Source organism: Pseudophryne corroboree, chromosome 6 (assembly GCF_028390025.1).
Source record: "Pseudophryne corroboree isolate aPseCor3 chromosome 6, aPseCor3.hap2, whole genome shotgun sequence".
Lineage (NCBI taxonomy): Eukaryota > Metazoa > Chordata > Amphibia > Anura > Myobatrachidae > Pseudophryne > Pseudophryne corroboree.
This window is the reverse complement of record NC_086449.1, coordinates 15025635-15044859: the sequence shown is the minus strand read 5'-3', so window position 1 is coordinate 15044859 and position 19225 is coordinate 15025635. Positions and strand designations below refer to the sequence as shown.

General features: G+C 42.6%; 1 protein-coding gene across 1 annotated transcript; it reads left to right on the top strand.

Moving 5' to 3' along the window:
• Window positions 1-18279: 18279 nt before the first annotated feature.
• On the top strand, window positions 18280-19218 carry LOC134934013 (olfactory receptor 5A2-like). Its single transcript, XM_063929537.1, has one exon. The coding sequence runs from the start codon at window positions 18280-18282 to the stop codon at window positions 19216-19218; it is 939 nt and encodes a 312-aa protein (XP_063785607.1).
• Window positions 19219-19225: the final 7 nt, after the last annotated feature.

The window sequence follows — 19225 nt, the reverse complement described above, 5'->3', positions numbered from 1 at the left end:
GTGAAATTGGATTTTGAAGATGGGGATTTCCAGTGTTGGGTGCTAGTTGTGATAGATGCAATAAAGATATGTTCAAGGACATAGCAAGCAACCTTAGGGACCACTAGTAGATACCCTTAGAGCAAAGCTAGGATCTAGAGAAATAAAAATTCAATACATTATTTATAAGGGAATACACCTCACCCTAAAAGTGGTCTAGGACAGGACAGTCCCAAAAGATAAGTAGTATTGTTTTGTGCTGGTGGCATAAATACCAACAGTATTTAAAGGATATATGCTGAAATCAATATAGTTTTATAGGGATCAACTATAATTTATGAAGGAGTTTGCATGCATTTTAGTGTGGTTAGTATAAGGAAACAGTGAAAAATAGGTAAGATGGTTCCTGCTCCCATTGCATGTAAATGAGGGATTTGTCAAAGGGGCCAGGAGGGAAAAGATAACCATACCAAAAGAATAGAGCTCCATGGGAGGAGGGGGTGGTAAGTCTAGTTAAAATTTTGAGTAAGGGTAGAGAAAAGACATATTGGGTGGACGCCATCGTATCACCCCAGTGGCATTGTAGAAGATAAAAGAACTAGTTTGAGGGCCTAAGCCCATATTTTGTGTATAGATCACAAAAAGTAATTACTGTAGGAATAAAGGGAAAACAAATCTGCTAGAGTAGTGGTACATACATGTAACCAGTAAGAAATGTGAAGGCAAGGCTCTTGGTGGGCTGTATGAAAAGATCACACTGTGATGTTGGCCTGGGGTCAGGAGGATGGGAGAGTGACGAAAGAGAAAATATGTGAAGATATGCGTGGACTGTACAGAGGCGAGAGAATATGTGAGGCTATGTGTGGACTGTACAGAGACGATGTAACTGGATAGGTAAACTTATGAAGGTTGAGTGAGCGGTTCTGGATAAGCTAGCTTGAAGATGTGAATTTTCAGGGAATTCTTGAAGGTTTGGAGACTAGAGGAGATTCTTATTGTGCATGGTAGCTCATTCTACAGAGTGGGTGCTGCCCAAAGAAAGTCCTGCAATTGTGAATGGGAGCAAATAATGAGTGTGGATGAGAGACATAGATCTTGTGAACAGCCGAGAGGTCGGGTTGAGAGAAATTTTGAAATAAGCCAAGAGATGTACAGTCTGTAGTTTTGTTAATGGCCTTGTGTGTGAGTAAAAGTACTTTAAATGTAATATGGTAGTATACAGGTAACCAATGGAGGGACTTACAGAGTGGATCTGCAGATGATGAACATCTAGCAAGGAAAATTAGCCTTGCAGCAGCATTCAGAATGGATTTTAGTGGTGAGAGTCTCATTTTGGTAAGACCAGTAAAAAGATTATTGCAATAATCTATGCAGGAGATAATGAAAGCATGGATTTGAGTTTTTGCGTTGTCTTGTGTAAGATATGGTCATATCTTGGATATGTCTCTTAGGTGTATGTAACATAATTTTGAGACAGATGGGGAACAAAGGACAGTTCAGAGTCAAGAATGATGCCTAGGCAGCGAACTTGTGGGGTAGGATTGATTGCTGAGTTCTCAACAGTGATAGAGATATCAGGTTGGTAACTGCTACTGGATGGTAGAAATATAAATAACTCTGTTGGAAATATTAAGTTTGATGTGGCGAGGTGTGATCCATGATGAAATGGCAGAAAGGCATTCAGTGACACGGACTAATACAGATGGTGACAAATCTGGGGAGGAGTGGTAGATTTGAGTATCATCTGCATACAGATGAAACTGAAATCCAAAAAAGCTGGTCCAATCACCCATAAGCTGCGGTATAAGTGCGCACCCCTCTCTCCTCCACATCCTCCGTTACCCTAGCGGGATCCACCTGCATGTGCGGAGACTTTTGCCTCCCCCTCCTGTGTCGCTCTGTCCTGCGGCATAGTAACCTCCTTTTATGTCACCCCGATCAGATGTGAGTCGTCCGCTTCCTCCCCACCCACAGCTGCATTTCCGATGCCTTCCATACCCCCTCCCAGTGTCGCTCTGTCCCCCGACACATTAACCTCCTCCTATGTAACCCCACCGGGATGTGAGGTGGCTGCTTCCTTCTCACCCACAGCTTCATTTCCGATGCCTTCCGCCTCCCCTTCCCCCTGTGTCGATTTGTCCCCGCGTTGGCCCGATGATGCTGGAGACCGGACGGCAAGGTAGTCTCTCTTTCTCTCTCTATCTCTCTCTCTCTCATTGTTCTCAAAGTCTCATAATTTTAAGAAATAGAACATCCAACAACTTCGCTCCCTATGCACTCAGGCCTCCTCTTGCATTAGCAAGGATCCACTGCTATAGAAATGTATGCATTCTATAGCAGTGGGGCCCTGCTAATATAAGAGGAGGCCGAGTACATTTGGAGGGAAGTCTTTTAACGAGCAACTTGTGTGCCGCCTCTCTCTCTCTCTCTCTCTCTCTCTCTCTCTCTCTCTCTCTCTCTACAGATACCCCTATTGGATTCTACTAGACAGGTGGACGTGATTCTCGGCGTGGGATGTAGGTAAGTAATCTCTCTCATTTTTACAGGTACCCCTATTGGATTCTACTGGACAAGTGGATGTGATTCTCAGCGAGGGATGTAGGTAAGTATGCATCAGTGCATAAGTGTGTTTTAATAAATTTTTACTTTCAAGATATGTGTTGTGTTTTTATTTGGGTATTTTTTGTGTTGTAGAACTACAGGTACCAGCGGGCCCATTATTTCCCCCTATGCTGGTACTTGTGATTCTCTAACAAAACAATATCCTTTTTTTAACACACTTATGGCTATCAGCAAAGCACCCACCACCCAGGGGTACTGGGGACAGCCTCGGGCTTCACCCATGGCCCTTGGGTGCCTGGAGGATGGGGACCTCTTGATTTAAGGCAAGAGCCCATATATTGAAGTAGGAGAGCCCATAGGTAACAGCGACCACAATATGGTCACATTCAATATCAGTTTTCATAAGCAGTCCTGTACTGGCTCAACTAGGACTCTAAACTTTAGCAAAGCCAACTTTGACATGATGAAGGAAGCATTAAGGGACATTGAATGGGAAATTCTGTTTCATGGAAAAAATACTACAGAGAAATGGGATGTGTTAAAATCACTGCTAATTAATAATACTCGTAAATTTATTCCCACCAGCAGCAAAAAAGGAATAAAAATCCCAAACCAATGTGGTTTAACAAAAATATAAAGGAAATAATGGACAAAAAAAGATGAGCATTTAAAAAATACAAATCTGAGGGAGATGCGGAGTCATTTCAGCATTATAAGGACTGTAACAAAAAATGCAAAAAAGGAATAAGAGCGGCTAAAGTAGAAACTGAAAAGCTAGTAGCACAGGAAAGCAAAGCGAATCCCCAAATAATTTTTAGTACATCAACAGCAAGAGACTAAAGAAGGAGAGTATAGGCCCTTTAAAGGACAAGAGGGGAGTCTTAATCAAAAATGATAATGACATAGCAAACAAACTAAACACATTTTTTTCAACGGTATTTACCAGAGAGGACCAAATGCTGGGTCTAACACAAAATCTCAACAAAGATAATGTCCCACTGCTAAATGCTTATTTATGTGAGGAGGTAGTCTGTGACCGATTAAAAAAGTTAAAGATTAATAAGTCACCTGGTCCTGATGGAATTCACCAGAGGGTTCTTATGGAGCTGCACGCTGAACTAGCAAGACCTCTATTTTTGATCTTCATGGATTCGGTTAAATCGGGTATGGTTCCCAAAGACTGGCGTATAGCGGAGGAAGTGCCGATATTCAAAAAGGGAGCAAAGCTGAACCAGGTAATTATAGACCAGTTAGTCTTACATCTATAGTGGGGAAAGTATTGGATGGTATTCTAAGGGACAGTGGAGGTAATTCCAAGTTGATCGCAGCAGGAATTCTGTTAGCAGTTGGGCAAAACCATGCGCACAGCAGGGGAGGCAGATTTAACATGTGGAGAGAGAATTAGATTTGGATGTGGTGTGTTCAATCTGCAATCTAAATTGCAGTGTAAAAATAAAGCAGCCAGTATTTACCCTGCACAGAAACAAAATAACCCACCCAAATCTTACTCTCTCTGCACATGTTATATCTGCCCCCCCCCCCCTGCAGTGCACATGGTTTTGCCCATCTACTAACAGAATTCCTGCTGCGATCAACTTGGAATTACCCCCAGTATTCAAAAGTTCCTTGAAGCAAATAAGGTCATTAAAAGGAACCAACATGGATTTGTGAAGGACAGATCATATCAGACCAACTTACTTGGCTTTTCTGAAACAGTAAGTGCGAACCTTTATCAGGGTAAGGAGGTGGATGTAATCTTTTTAGACTTTGCCAAAGCTTTCGACACTGTACCACACATGCGTCTTATCTATAAGCTACAAGAAATAGGTCTAGGGAGCACAATATGCACTTGGGTCGGTAATTGGTTAGATAATAGGGAGCAGCGCGTTGTGGTCAATGGATCATTTTCAAATTGGACTAAATTACTAAGTGGTGTACCACAAGGGTCTGTACTCGGACCACTTTTGTTCAACATTTTCATCAACGACCTAACAGTAGGTCTAGAGAGCATGGTGTCAATTTTCACAGATGATACCAAATTGTGTAAGTTTATAAATATGGAGGGGGATGCTGAGTCTCTTCAGAACGACTTAACTAAACTGGTAGCATGGACGGCAAAATGGATAATGAGATACACTACAAACAAGTGTAAGGTAATGCACTGTGGGGGCAAGACCAATAATTACACCTACATACTAAATGTGATAATATTAGGGGATTCTGTACTGGAAAAAGACCTAGGGGTTCACATAGATAGCAAATTAAGCAGCAGTACCCAAAGTAGGAGTGCAGCAAAGAAGGCTAATAAGATATTAGCATGCATAAAATGGGGAATTGATGCAAGGGACAAGAGTATTATACTCCCATTATATAAATCACTAATGAGACCACATCTTGAATACTGTGTGCAATTTTGGGCACCATATTACAAAAATAATATCCTGGAGCTAGAAAAGGTTCAGAGGTGGGCGACCAAACTAATCAAGGGCATGGAGACGCTGGAATACAAGGAAAGGCTTGCAAGGCTAGGCATATTTACATTGGAAAAGAGGAGACTAAGAGGGGACATGATCAACATCTACAAATATATAAGGGGTCAATACACAGAACTTGGGAGGGACCTGTTTTCTATAAGATCAGCACAGAGGACACGTGGTCACTCGATTAGGTTACAGGAGAGGAGTTTCCGCACATTGAGGGGAAAAGGTTTTTTCACAGTAAGGACAATACGTGTTTGGAATTCCGTGCCTGAGAGAGTAGTAATGGTGGACTAATTCAACACCATTTAAGAATGGGTTAGATAAATTCCTATTGGATAAAAATATTCAGGGTTATGGTGCGTAGGCATGCATTATAATTAATATAACTAGTCCTAACATAAAAATAACTAGTCCTGTAATAAGACTGCATAGGAGACCACAAATAGGTTGAACTCGATGGACAATTGTCTTTTTACAACCTTAATTACTATGTTACTATGTCACTCCTCCATGGAACCCCGGCCAGGGGTGACTAGTTGGGGGGTAATGCCACGGCTGCAGGGACCAATATAAAATTGTCCTCGGCTGTGGCATTATCTCCCTGGCTAGTGGAGCCCGGTGCTGGTTTTGAAAATTTGGGGGACCCCTACATCGTTTGTCCCCCATATTTTTAGAACCAGGACTGGACTAAGAGCCTGGTGCTGGTTGTCTAAATACGGGGAACCCCTGTCCAATTTTTTCCCAGTATTTAAACAACCAGGAACGGTTCAAAGAGCCCAAAGCTGGTTATACATAGGAGGGGGGACCCCACGCATTTCTTTTTTTAACTTTTAACCCATTCACATCCTTTACAACAGATAAGCATGCACGGATCTCACTGATTCATACATGACTATCACAACACGACAGCAAAAAGCAGGTCTATTTGAAAGCTCCATTTTTTAATGAATTCCATGCTTTCCCAGCAGTGTTTGCAGTGTTTGGCTATTATCGGCAGTGATTGAGAATACAAATTCTTAGTAAATTACTGAGTTCTATTAAATAACAGCCATGTTTGAATGATGGTCTATTGATTCGTATTTGTGTGGTCGGCAGTGTATCTCAATATGAATAGCCTCAACACTGCCGAGATTTGAGTTTTGTAAATTCACAAGATCACACTTAGAAAAAAAAGCCAACTCAAATGAAATTGGACCTTAGTAAATATACCCCAGTGAGTCTAATCTGGCCAGAGGTGGAGAGGGGCCATGATCACCCACTTCTCTCCTCTTCTCTCACTCTCTCTCTCCCAACCCTGGATTCCTTTTCAGGCTGTCACTGGCGAACCCCGCAGTTCTAGGCTAAGGTCCATGTAAGTAAATACCACTATACTTGTCATTCACTGTCTGTTCCCATTATCCTTTACTTTTCTCTTTTACACTCTCACCTGCTGCTACTGCTGTTACCCTTTCCCTGGCATCACCCTATCCCTGTCACCCACTACAGCCACCCTTTCCCTGGCATCATACACTGCTGTCACCCTCTCCCTGGCATCACCCTCTCCCTGGCATCATCCACTGCTGCCACCCTCTCCCTGTCATCACTCACTGCTGTCAGCCCCTCACTGGTGTCACCATCTCCCTGGCATCACCCACTGCTGCCATCCTCTCCCTGGTGTCACCCACTGCTATCACCCCCTCCCTGGGGTCACCCTCTCCCTGGCATCACCCACTGCTATCACCCTCTCTATGGCGTCACCCTCCCCTTCACCCTGTCCCCGCTTTCACCCCTTCCCTGATGTCACCCTCCCTGTCACCCTCTCTCTGGCATCACCCACTGCTGCCACCCTCTCCCTGGCATCACCTACTGCTGTCACCCTCTCCCTGGCATCTCCCTCCCTGTCACCTTCTCCCTGGCATCACCCACTGCTGTCACCCTCTCCCTGGTGACCCTCTCCCTGGTGTCATGCTCTTCCTGGCATCATGCTTTTCCTTTCACCCTCTCCCCTGTGTCACCCACCCCTGTCACCCACTGCTGTCAACCTCTCTCTGGCATCACCCTCTCCCTGTCACCCACTGCTGGCTATTTTCTTGTCCAGGACTTCCATTAACTTATTAGCGCTGCTGATAAATAGGCCAAATTAGCATGGGACATATGTGAAGTATAGTATAATAATGCAGGTGAGACAGTCTCATGAGAGAAAAAAGGGTAGGACTCAAAACTAGTGAAAAAGGGGGAAGGATAAAAAAAATTCATCTAGCCAGGAAACTCCGCCACAGTAGTTGCTGAAAAAAAAATGGAAAACTAGGTAACCCGTGAGACCATACCAAAAAATATATATATTAAACACAGACTTAATAAACATAAACCATAATGAATGCTATAGAATTAATGTCTAGTGAAAAATTGCAGAGGCATAACAGAGAATTCACAAAAATCGGGTAAGAATGGACACTGTAGGTTAAATAGAGACTATATATAACAGAAACCCATTGGGTAATGTCATAGTGTCCAAAACAAAAATAGCAATGAAATAAATAAAAAAAGATATTTGCAACAAGCCGACCACACTCTCGCAGGCCATGAGTACAAAGTAAACCATCCAGTACCTTAGGTAATGCTGCAAGCAATATCCATGGGGTAGAACAGTCAGTAGAATCTAGCATAAATGGGGTATAGCTCCCTAAAGCAGTGACATGTCTGCTGGGAACACAAAGATGACATCTAGCAGAAGTAAAATCACTATTTCAGCCCAACAAAGTACATTCTGATTGAAAAGGGAGAGCTGAGTTAGGATGAACATTATAAACAGAGATTCGACATTCCTCAAGGAGTTTGAACTGAGCCTCCAAAGTAGAAACAATATAAGAGGATACATGTTTACGGATGAGGCACTTTACAGGGATTACAATGATAGCAGATGTTTTTGACCCTAAGTGCAATAGTATTGGGCTGAAAGGACTGTCTTTTATTAATGGTATGGACTGTGATGTTTGGGAAGAGCTGAAGATTACAATATGGGGTTAGGTGCACCAAGGGGACAAATTTGTGCTTATTTGAAAGGGATGATGTTTGAAATGATACTCAAACTAATTGTTGAATCTCACAATGGTGTTCTTTATTTTGGTCAGAAAATGGGGGGGGGGAGGGGTGGTATCGGATATGGAGGAAAGGGGAGTGAAAGAGCTGGGGGGAGGGGGAATGGAAAAAGGTTGTAATAAATAAGCTGTAAATGTAGCAATATCCGTATTGGCGGATATGTTTTTTTGGTTAATATAACGTATTGGAGGCACTCAGGTCAGTGGCGTCCCACCTCTGTAGTGCCTAGAGTCTTGTAATGCTGTCCAGAGCCTGTGTGTGGTAAATTTGTTTGGTCAGAAAAAAATGTGGAAGAATTGCAGCAAAAATGGTGGGGGTCCCCCCGGAGGGTCGGTGCGGCAAGGGGTCCTGGTGATCACTAAGGGTTAGGTAATGAGGGCTCCGGACATACCGTCCGCCCCTGGGCTCTGTCAGTACACAGTGTCGCTCTTTTGAGAACACTGTGACTATCTGTGCCAATTGGGGAAGCGGTCACCGTCTTGGAGAGGGAGAAGGACGACTGCTTCTAGCCCTGCTGGGCTGTCTGCCGTGTCCTTTCCTCTCCTACAGAGTCCCTTACCTTGTCCTCGTAGTCCCGTCTCGTTCCCTCTTGCCGGCGGCCTTCTCCGTTCTTCTTCGGCGGCGTTGTCCTCTTCCTTCCGGGTTGCTCCGATCACGTGATCAGGGTGCGAGGTCGCGATGTGTTCGGTCCGTGAAGCGGCGGCTCCCTCTCTTCCGTTTTCGTTTGCTTTACGGCTCTGTTTGTCTGGAGGTTATATTGAATATTAAAGTCGTGGATAAAAGCAAGGTGCTATGGTTCCAACGCGTATCGGCCCTTTCTGGCCTTCGTCAGGGAATCTTGTTCGGCCATGTTTGTTGTGGGCTATTTAGCCCATCTTGGAAAAAGGTCTCTCTTTTTCATTGGTCCTGATTTGGGGGCGGTCTGAGGAGCAGGTTCAATTAGTTGGAGGGCATGTATATGAAAACACAGGCTGCAGGGGAAGGGTGATTGTGGATACCAGTGTGCATAAGAGTTTTGCAGACCTTTTTCCAAGATGGGCTAAATAGCCCACAACAAACATGGCCGAACAAGATTCCCTGACGAAGGCCAGAAAGGGCCGATACGCGTTGGAACCATAGCACCTTGCTTTTATCCACGACTTTAATATTCAATATAACCTCCAGACAAACAGAGCCGTAAAGCAAACGAAAACGGAAGAGAGGGAGCCGCCGCTTCACGGACCGAACACATCGCGACCTCGCACCCTGATCACGTGATCGGAGCAACCCGGAAGGAAGAGGACAACGCCGCCGAAGAAGAACGGAGAAGGCCGCCGGCAAGAGGGAACGAGACGGGACTACGAGGACAAGGTAAGGGACTCTGTAGGAGAGGAAAGGACACGGCAGACAGCCCAGCAGGGCTAGAAGCAGTCGTCCTTCTCCCTCTCCAAGACGGTGACCGCTTCCCCAATTGGCACAGATAGTCACAGTGTTCTCAAAAGAGCGACACTGTGTACTGACAGAGCCCAGGGGCGGACGGTATGTCCGGAGCCCTCATTACCTAACCCTTAGTGATCACCAGGACCCCTTGCCGCACCGACCCTCCGGGGGGACCCCCACCATTTTTGCTGCAATTCTTCCACATTTTTTTCTGACCAAACAAATTTACCACACACAGGCTCTGGACAGCATTACAAGACTCTAGGCACTACAGAGGTGGGACGCCACTGACCTGAGTGCCTCCAATACGTTATATTAACCAAAAAAACATATCCGCCAATACGGATATTGCTACATTTACAGCTTATTTATTACAACCTTTTTCCATTCCCCCTCCCCCCAGCTCTTTCACTCCCCTTTCCTCCATATCCGATACCACCCCTCCCCCCCCCCATTTTCTGACCAAAATAAAGAACACCATTGTGAGATTCAACAATTAGTTTGAGTATCATTTCAAACATCATCCCTTTCAAATAAGCACAAATTTGTCCCCTTGGCGCACCTAACCCCATATTGTACCTACCATTATCGAAGTTTGAGGAACTTCTGCAAATAGGTAGCAGCCTTAGGGCAAATCAAATACCCACCTACATGAGCGCTGGATAACCTTCCTTCTAAAGAGCTGAAGATTACCCAGGACTTTCATACCATCCACCAGTGGAGACGCTTTTATGATACCCGTGTTAATGTGAAAGAAATGTACCCTAAGAAGTGTATCTTATTATGCATTGTTGGGAGCAGAGTGAGGTTTTCACAGTCTGTGAATCTGATCAATAATGAAATACCTGTCTCGAGAGGAGTGGAGAAGCTTCTGGAAGAGGGTCTAAGTGTAATCACAAAGAGCATCATTGAAAACCGCAATTTTCGAATCTTGATATTATTCTGTATGGAACTGTACTCTACATCAGTCAGCTTGTCTTTAACTGCTGAGAATTCTGTAAGGAAAGCATTGTGAGAGTTTAGGATCTCATTTTTGGAAGTCATCAGCTCCAGCATAGTGTTCTCCACGTGGTTGGTGCGATCACCAAAGCCAGACACCTCCCGCTAAAAAGTTGATAGACAGAGGATTGAAAGTAAACAGTAAAGTCTGCATGGGGGGCCTGAACCATTTAGTGAAATGTGCGGATGGTGATTGGACTGTTTGTGGAGGGGGGGCTCAGAGCCAGGGGCTGGAGGATCAGGAGGACCAATTGTAGGAGCCAGCGGTGAGGATGTTAGCAACATTTTTGAAGTTGTTGATTCCAGAGTTTTATGGGCAGTTAACAGGGTTGAAGGAGCCAGGTCCAACTTAGAGTTTTTGGATGGCATGTTGAGACAGAAAAAAAATCAGCAAATAGAGAGGTCAGCATAGCATATGGTAGGTTCTCAGGTAAGCATGAAGAAATCACAAAGGTCTCTTGGATGTTAGGTGCAAAGTCACCCCTGAATATGTAACAGGTAGACAGGTGTTAATACGGAAAGGGAGGCCATTCATAAATCACAGGGCTCTAGGACAGACACCGACATCTTGGTGTAAGCCGTCCAGTGGAAAACAATGAGGAGGGTCTGAGTGCACCGATGGCTGCTGTACTGCAGGAGAGAGAAGGGAAGCCAGCTATAAGCGTCCAGTGCAGAAACAAATAAAGTACCTGATAAATCCCATCAGCCACAAGCAGAGTAGACCAGGTGCTGTAGAAGATCAGGGCTGTAAAACTGGCTCCAAGATTGCAGCTCCCTGTGATCTCCAGCACCATCCCCATCCACTCTCACGTGTACACATGTTGCAGGAGGGTTACAACAGTAGTGGGGTCTGTTAGGTAAGAGCCAGTGGGGCCCCACACATGCAGCAGCAGTACCCGGCAGCTCCCCTCAGTAACGATGGTGCAGGACTTGCCACGGGAGCCCTAAGCTCAAGGCTGTGGCTTCTGGGCAGCGAGTAGGCTGAAGTCTCTAGACTACTCTGGAGCTCAGGTGGCAGGATAGGGATGTGGTGGGAGCTCAGGGAGCACTGGGCAATCATTCCAGTCAGCAACAGAATGCCCAATGTGCCCAGTAATGAATCACATGGCCATATATGCTTGCATACACGTCTGCCCTTTTTGTCTAGTCTTTCTAATATGTTTACTAGACAATTTCTTGTAAACTGAGAATCTATACTTTCATGTCTTATTTTTTTAAATGATGGTCGCTATGTTTTTCATTTGTTTAGTTTGGTCCTTTATAAACTGGATTAGATATTTGCAGAATTTATGTCTCATGTATATAGTATATGTGGTTCTGTTGGCTATGTTTGCTCAATTATAACAGACAAACTCTAATATGGTTTCCTAAATCAAATATTCTGACCAATTTCTTTTTTGATATATATTTGTATTTCAAGATTACCAACATATTAAAAAAATAGACCAATGCCAAATATATTTGCCAAAATATATTGACAAAATAGTCTGGTTTTGATTCCAAAACTCACATTTACATAATTTATAAGGCCAAACATGACTGATTGGCACCCACAATGATGGCATTGGACTTGGACTGTTTGATGCAAAAAAATAATTCTATACCCCTCCACTACTGGATGTCCCCAAGGGACAACTTTATGTAAGTACTCATGCCATTCAATCTTCAATATCTATGTAATTTGTATGTAATTTACACACATATTACACCATATTTTCTTATTAGAAGAATCTGCTTTCACAAAATAAATTTTCTTTTTAACTTTCTAATACGTAAAAAAATTGTAATTAAAATGCCAAAAAAGTTGTATTTTATTTGAAATTCAATAAAAGGAACCAAAAAGTGAATGTGAATTTTTTGTCTTATACACCCAACAATTAATAATTTTGTAGTTTTTGTATCACCAATAATCCATATTCCCAATGCCGTAGGATTCAATGTTTTATCAAAAAATATCTGTGCTTGAAATAAATGTTCATTTTCAAATGTTTGCACTTTGTTTAAAATAGTGTCCAAATCAAAGTCATGCACTTTGTTTCCTTGTATCCTTGACTTATCCTTGGACTAACCATTTATGTCCATATTAAGTACATATTTGACCATTGGAATTTTATAAATGGCAAGTTGTGCAAAGGCAACTGGAATTTTCATCATTATCTATGTGGTTTCTGTCTCTTGAAAGTATTACTTGATCATTACTCTTTCAGTAAAGAAATGCTAGTATCAGTGTCTCTTTAATACATTATACACTAAGAATAAACATATTCCCCCAGCCCACTGCAGTGGACTAGAAGAGACTTACCTCCTACAGGATGACAGAAATGCAGAGAACTCAGTTACATACATTTGCAAACATTTTGTAAGCCACCAGCTACTGCATGGCATCTCCACAATTCTGTGTATCACTGTACTGAGAAGCATGTATGGGATCAGAAGTTGGAGAGTATTCTAAACCTTGTAGTGCCAGGTGAGTTGGCTCTCAATGTAGAAATTCATAAACCTATGACCAAAAGTGGTGCTATTATGATGTAGTGTAGGACCACCAGAGCAAAGATTCCTTGTCATGTTTTGTGGGTTAATATATATTTGCAAATTCATGTAACTGAGATATCTGCATATTTTTATCATGTACAGTAGGATGTCTTTTTTTTCTGGTCCACTGTGGTGTGCTGGAGGAAAATGTTTGTTTACACTGTATAACTAGCTGTTCTACCTGTTCTTCGGACGGGAGTTTCTGATTTTCACGGCTTTACATAAAAATGAGTGTTAAAAATTTGGTAAATCTATAGAGATGTAAATTTGAGATGTCATAACGTAAGTAAATATTAATCCATGGTTCTTGGCATTACCCGAAGAGCACCCGTAGCAGATGCTGTAAAAAGTGACACGACCATTTTTGAACTGTCGTTTATTAAATTCTACACACTGGAGGTGCATTCCAAATTTTGATCCAATTGTCAATTTGGGAGTTATCGTTCAGGCAACACAAGCCACAGATTGGTATTGGCGTTGTTATGCCGACACCCTTTTCATTCCCTTAGGGGAAGTTTTTTTTAAATTCTAGTTAAGTAGTTTTCACATTTTCAACCTGAAGAATACCTATGTTAAATTTCAGCTTCCTAACATATCAGGGAGTAAGAGATTAAGTGATGAGTCAGTGAGTGAGTGAGTGAGTGAGTGAGTGAGTGAGAGATAAGGTAAAAAGTGACAGGACCATTTTTGTAGTTTATTAAATTCTACACACTGGAGGTGCAATTAAAATTTTGATCCGATTGTCCATTTGGGTGTTATTGTTCACGCAACACAAGCCATGCATCGGTAATGACATCATTATGTCAACCCCCTCTTCATGCACCTAGGTGTATTAAAATTCTAATTACGTAGATTTCCTATTTCCTACCTGAAGAATGCCTATGTTTAATTTCAGCTTCCTAACATATTGGGAAGTGAGAGAATTAGTGATGAGTCAGTGAGTGAGTGAGTGAGTGTGTGAGTGAGTGAGTGAGTGAGTGAGTTAGGGCCTTTGCATTTATATATACAGTATAGATGAGTGAAATAGCTACTGATGTTATCACTTCTTTGCTTAGTGCTTTATAATCAAGTAATCAACTATTTTAAGAAAGAGAATCAAGTTACAGAATAAGGAAATTTACAGCTGCCTATGCACAAAATTTAATTTATAAAATACCAATGGTCAAATATGTACAGTATTATGGACACAGAGGGTTAATTCAGGTGTTAGTCAAATTCACAGGAAACAAAGGTCCCGATTCTGAGTTGCACACTGTGGCTTCAATGTTTGCATTCTTTGTCTATTTGTAAAGAAAAAGGAAGTCCCACACCAGACCTATTTTAATAAATTGAAAATTCCAGGGATATTGTCTCTTTATATTTTGTCTATCATGCACACATGAATCTGTAGACTGGTGCTACCCACTGTTCCTAAGATATATGCAAAAAAAGAAAAAGAGAACAGTGCTCAGTTTCTGTGGGTGCACTCACTCCCATGAATACAAAGTGTTATTATTAATGTATCTGTGTCTTTAAACTTTTTATATATATATGAGTTGACACTCAATTTATAGTACTTTACCAATACCCATATGGAATGAATCAACTTTATTAGTATTTCATATGAAGTTTTTTGACCTCTATATGAGGCCACAAATTGCGAAATATAAAAACAATAAAAGATAGTTGGATGTGATGTAGAAAAAATGGGCAAACAAAGGAAAAAAGTTTTGTTTTGTCCTAGTGAAAAATAATAAAGAAATGTTAAAAACAAAGCCATGTGCCGCCTGTTAGTTCTTAATTGTATATATTAGACCTGTGAGTTATATTTCACTCATATATAACTGAAAACAATATGATTAGGATATATATGGTCTATTATATATATATATATATATATATATTATAGACAGTGGTGCAAGTAGAAAAAATGCCTTATAAGTGTGGCCAAATGCAACATGGGGTGTGGCCAATGAAAATGGGGGCGTTATACACATATGGGGGAGGGGAAAATACACCTATGACCCAAATAGTGCCAGATACACGTTGCCCCACAGTGACAGATATACATTGCCCCATAGTGCCAGATACACATTGCCTCACTGTGCCAGATACACATTGCCTCACAGTGCCAGATACACAATGGCCCACAGAGTGCCAGATACACAAATGTCCCCAGAGTGCCAGATACACATTGCCCCACAGTGACAGATATACATTGCCCCATAGTGCCAGATACACATTGCCTCACTGTGCCAGATACACATTGCCTCACAGTGCCAGATACACAATGGCCCACAGAGTGCCAGATACACAAATGTCCCCAGAGTGCCAGATACACATTGCCCCACAGTGCCAGATACACATTGCCTCACAGTGCCAGATACACAAATGCCCACAGAGTGCCAGATACACAAATGTCCCCAGAGTGCCAGATACACATTGCCCCACAGTGCCAGATACACAAATGCCCCCAGAGTGCCAGATATACATTGCCTTACAGTGTCAGATACACATTGCCCCACAGTGCCAGATACACAAATGCCCTCACAGTGCCAGATATGCCCCCAGTGCCAGATACAGAAATGCCCCCAGTGCCAGATACACAAGTATGCCCCCAGTGCCAGATATGCCCACAGTGCCAGATACAGAAATGCCCCCAGTGCAAGATACACAAGTATGACCCAATTGCCAGATATACCCTCAGTGTCAGATATGCCCCAGTGCCAGATACACATGTCTCCGCAGTGCCAGATATGGCCACAGTGCCAGATATGCTCCAAGTGCCAGGTATCCCCCAGTGCCAAGTACACAAGTCCCCCCCTGTGCCAGATATGCTCCCAGTGCCAGGTATACATGCCCCCCCAGTGCCAGGAATACATGCCCCCCAGTGCCAGATATCCCCCAGTGCCAGATATGCCCCCAGTGCCAGATATCCCCCAGTGCCAGGTATACATGCCCCCCCAGTGCCAGATATCCCCCAGTGCCAGATATGCCCCCAGTGCCAGATATCCCCCAGTGCCAGGTATACATGCCCCCCAGTGCCAGATATCCACCAGTGCCAGGTATAACATGCCCCCCCCCAGTGCCAGATATCCCCCAGTGTCAGGTATACATGCCCCCCCTCCCCTGCTCACCGCTGCCGCTGCTATTGCCGTCCTGTCTGTGTGAGGGGAGGAGAGCGCAGCCTGCACCTCTTCTTCCCCTCAGTCTCCGGCGGGTGTCTCAGTTTAATTCAGCGCTGATCTGTGAGCCAATCAGAGCTCGTGGTGCGAGCTCTGATTGGCTCACGGATCGGCGCTGAATTAAACTGAGACACCCGCCGGAGACTGAGGGGAAGAAGAGGCGCAGGCTGTGCTCTCCTTCCCTCACATCAGCAGCGGTGCGGCGGGGACGGCGGGGAGCAGCAGAGGGAGGGAGGGAAGAGGAGCGGCGGCCCGTCGGTGTGGGTACGGCGTACACACGGCTAAATTCTTATGGGTACGCCATACCCACCCGTACCCACACACTTGCACCACTGATTATAGACCATATATATCCTAATTGATGATTGGGACATCGTGACCATCATGACTTCTCGTTTTAGGCATGTGCCACTCAGTAGCCCCCAAATCCTTTCAGGAAGGTGAGGGGCTGTGTTTTTGTTATATTTCCCCAGCGGCTGCTAATGTCTGCAGCCGCTGGATGAGGGTGCTGCCGTGCTGACTGACCAGCAATGATTGGCAGCACGGCAGACACTGGAGGGGAGGGAACCAGGAAGTGGAGGGACCAGAGGTCTCTCTGAGAGCAGCAATTGCAGACAGCTTCACTTCCTGCTGCTGCACAGTGAGGTTTCTGACTGGTCACATCAGATGCAACCATGTCAGGGAAAGCCCAGCCTGGTGTGGTTGCATCTGGTGCGACCATGCCAGGCAAGGGGTTAATTGTATTATTAAGTTTTTATGTACAAACCACTAGAGATTGTATAACTTCAAATCTAGATTGGCAAGGAGGAATGTAGAGAATAAACAAGCCCTTGGAGTTTACTCATTACATTATAAAAATAGTAGTAGATGAGCATTCATTGTCTCTCTCTGCTGTGGGTAAGACGGCCTGTTGTCTCTGTAATGAAATCAAAATCAATGACACTTTTTCATGTTACATGTTACTTAAATAGTTTTATTTTATTCAAATTACTGCAGAAAATAAGGACTCATAACAGTATTATAATAGGGAGACAATTATTACAGAACATAATGCACTACATCATATTGCTGCAGAGGTAAGTACCATTAACTCTGTACTATATGTACTGTATGTTTATGTTAAGAATTTATGTTATGGGCACTGTGGACAGTATGGCCAACATTGAACATAGCCATTCCAAAATGTAACTTTTTGACTCCCTACACCACAGTTGAGAGTATACACCGACCAGAAAATATCACATATTGCTATGGTACATCAGCTGACATATATTTTCCAACGATCCGATTCACCCAACCACAAAATATATTTAGATAAAAAGAGGGTTCAAAAGTTTGTATATACTAGTGTTATCTTTTTTATTTTTTTTTAAAGGATGAATTACTCAAATTAATAATACCGGAATCTGCTTATTGCATGATTTCTATACCTCACATATTAATTAAGAATTTAATGTGTTCTTTATTATCAGCAAATTGCCCAAAGTGAATTGTTATATTGCAATGCCAACACTATTACAGTTTTAAGAAGAATTGAAATTTAAAATGTGACACAAATCTACCCATGATCTCTACACCCTGATACATGCATTGTCCTCTTGGTGCAGAGTAAATACTCTGTTCAGTGATAATAAGACACATTCAGTGGAATGCCAGTTGGACTCAAATATTTTATTAAAGGGGCAATCACTTACAAGGCAAAACCATGGCCTCTGGACTCGGGCGACATTACATCCCGCCAATTGAGTGAATTTTTGTCTGATTATTTCTGCAAATCTTCATGTCCAGTAGTTCAGACTGTTTTAGACCAACACAGCACTATAGACTAAGAGGTGTTATACTGAGGTCACCTAAAATGCTAGATACTGTAGTTGATGGGAGCAGATCATTCAGAGAAAACAGATTTACAGTTTTGTTCAAATAAATTACTAAATTCTTATATACTACAATACTTGCATCAATTTGTTTTGGTTTTGTGCTCATGTCATTTTTGTTTATTCTATCTCTCAGTCTGGGTCAATAAACTTATATATGAGGCACTGAACACTTATCTTTTATTTTTCCAGATGAGGAATATGACGATAATCACAGAAATATTGCTGTTAGGAATTCCAAGTCTTCAACAATATAAGTTTCTAACTTTCTCTCTGTTCCTTGTGATTTACTGTGTGACAATATGGGGGAACCTCCTGATCATCTCATTGGTGGTGCACAGCAAGAATCTCCATTCTCCTATGTACATCTTCCTTACCCAACTTTCTGTGTGTGACATTTTGGTGGCCACAGATATTGTCCCCAATATGCTTTATGTGGTCTTCAATGATGGAGGCCTCATTTCTCTCTTAGGCTGTATTACTCAGTATTTAATCTTTTGCACCTCAGTAACCTCAGAGTGTCTCCTTCTGACAGTCATGTCTTATGACCGCTATTTGGCCATATGTAACCCACTGCATTACAATGCTATAATGAGTCACATGTTTAGTTTTAAATTAGTTCTCATGTGCTGGGTATTAAGTTTTCTATTACTACTATCTCAAGCTATACCATCATTTAACCTATGGTTTTGTGGTCCACATGTGATTGACCATTTTTTCTGTGATTTTTTTCCTTTGATTGAACTTTCCTGCTCAGATACTTATGCCTTTCAAATGGAAACTAAGTTGCTCTCTATACCTATAGTTATCATGCCGTTCTTAATCATTTTTATTTCCTATAGCTACATAATTTTCACCATCCTAAGAATTCCATCACTTACTGGCAGACGTAAGGCCTTCTCTACCTGCAGCTCTCACCTAGTCGTTGTCTCTATATATTATGGCACCATAACAAGTATTTATTCAGTACCTACGAAAGAAAATCCACAAAGTTTAAGTAAACTCCTGTCTCTGCTGTACACTGTGGTAACACCAATAATTAACCCAATCATATATAGCTTCAGAAATAAGGACATCCATAAAGCAATTGATATATTCATCAAGAATATATCATTGAGTAAAACTAGATGATTCTTGC

Coding starts and splice junctions, on each gene's coding strand:
- LOC134934013 (XM_063929537.1), top strand. CDS start 18,280: ATGAGGAATATGACGATAATCACAGAAATATTGCTGTTAGGAATTCCA.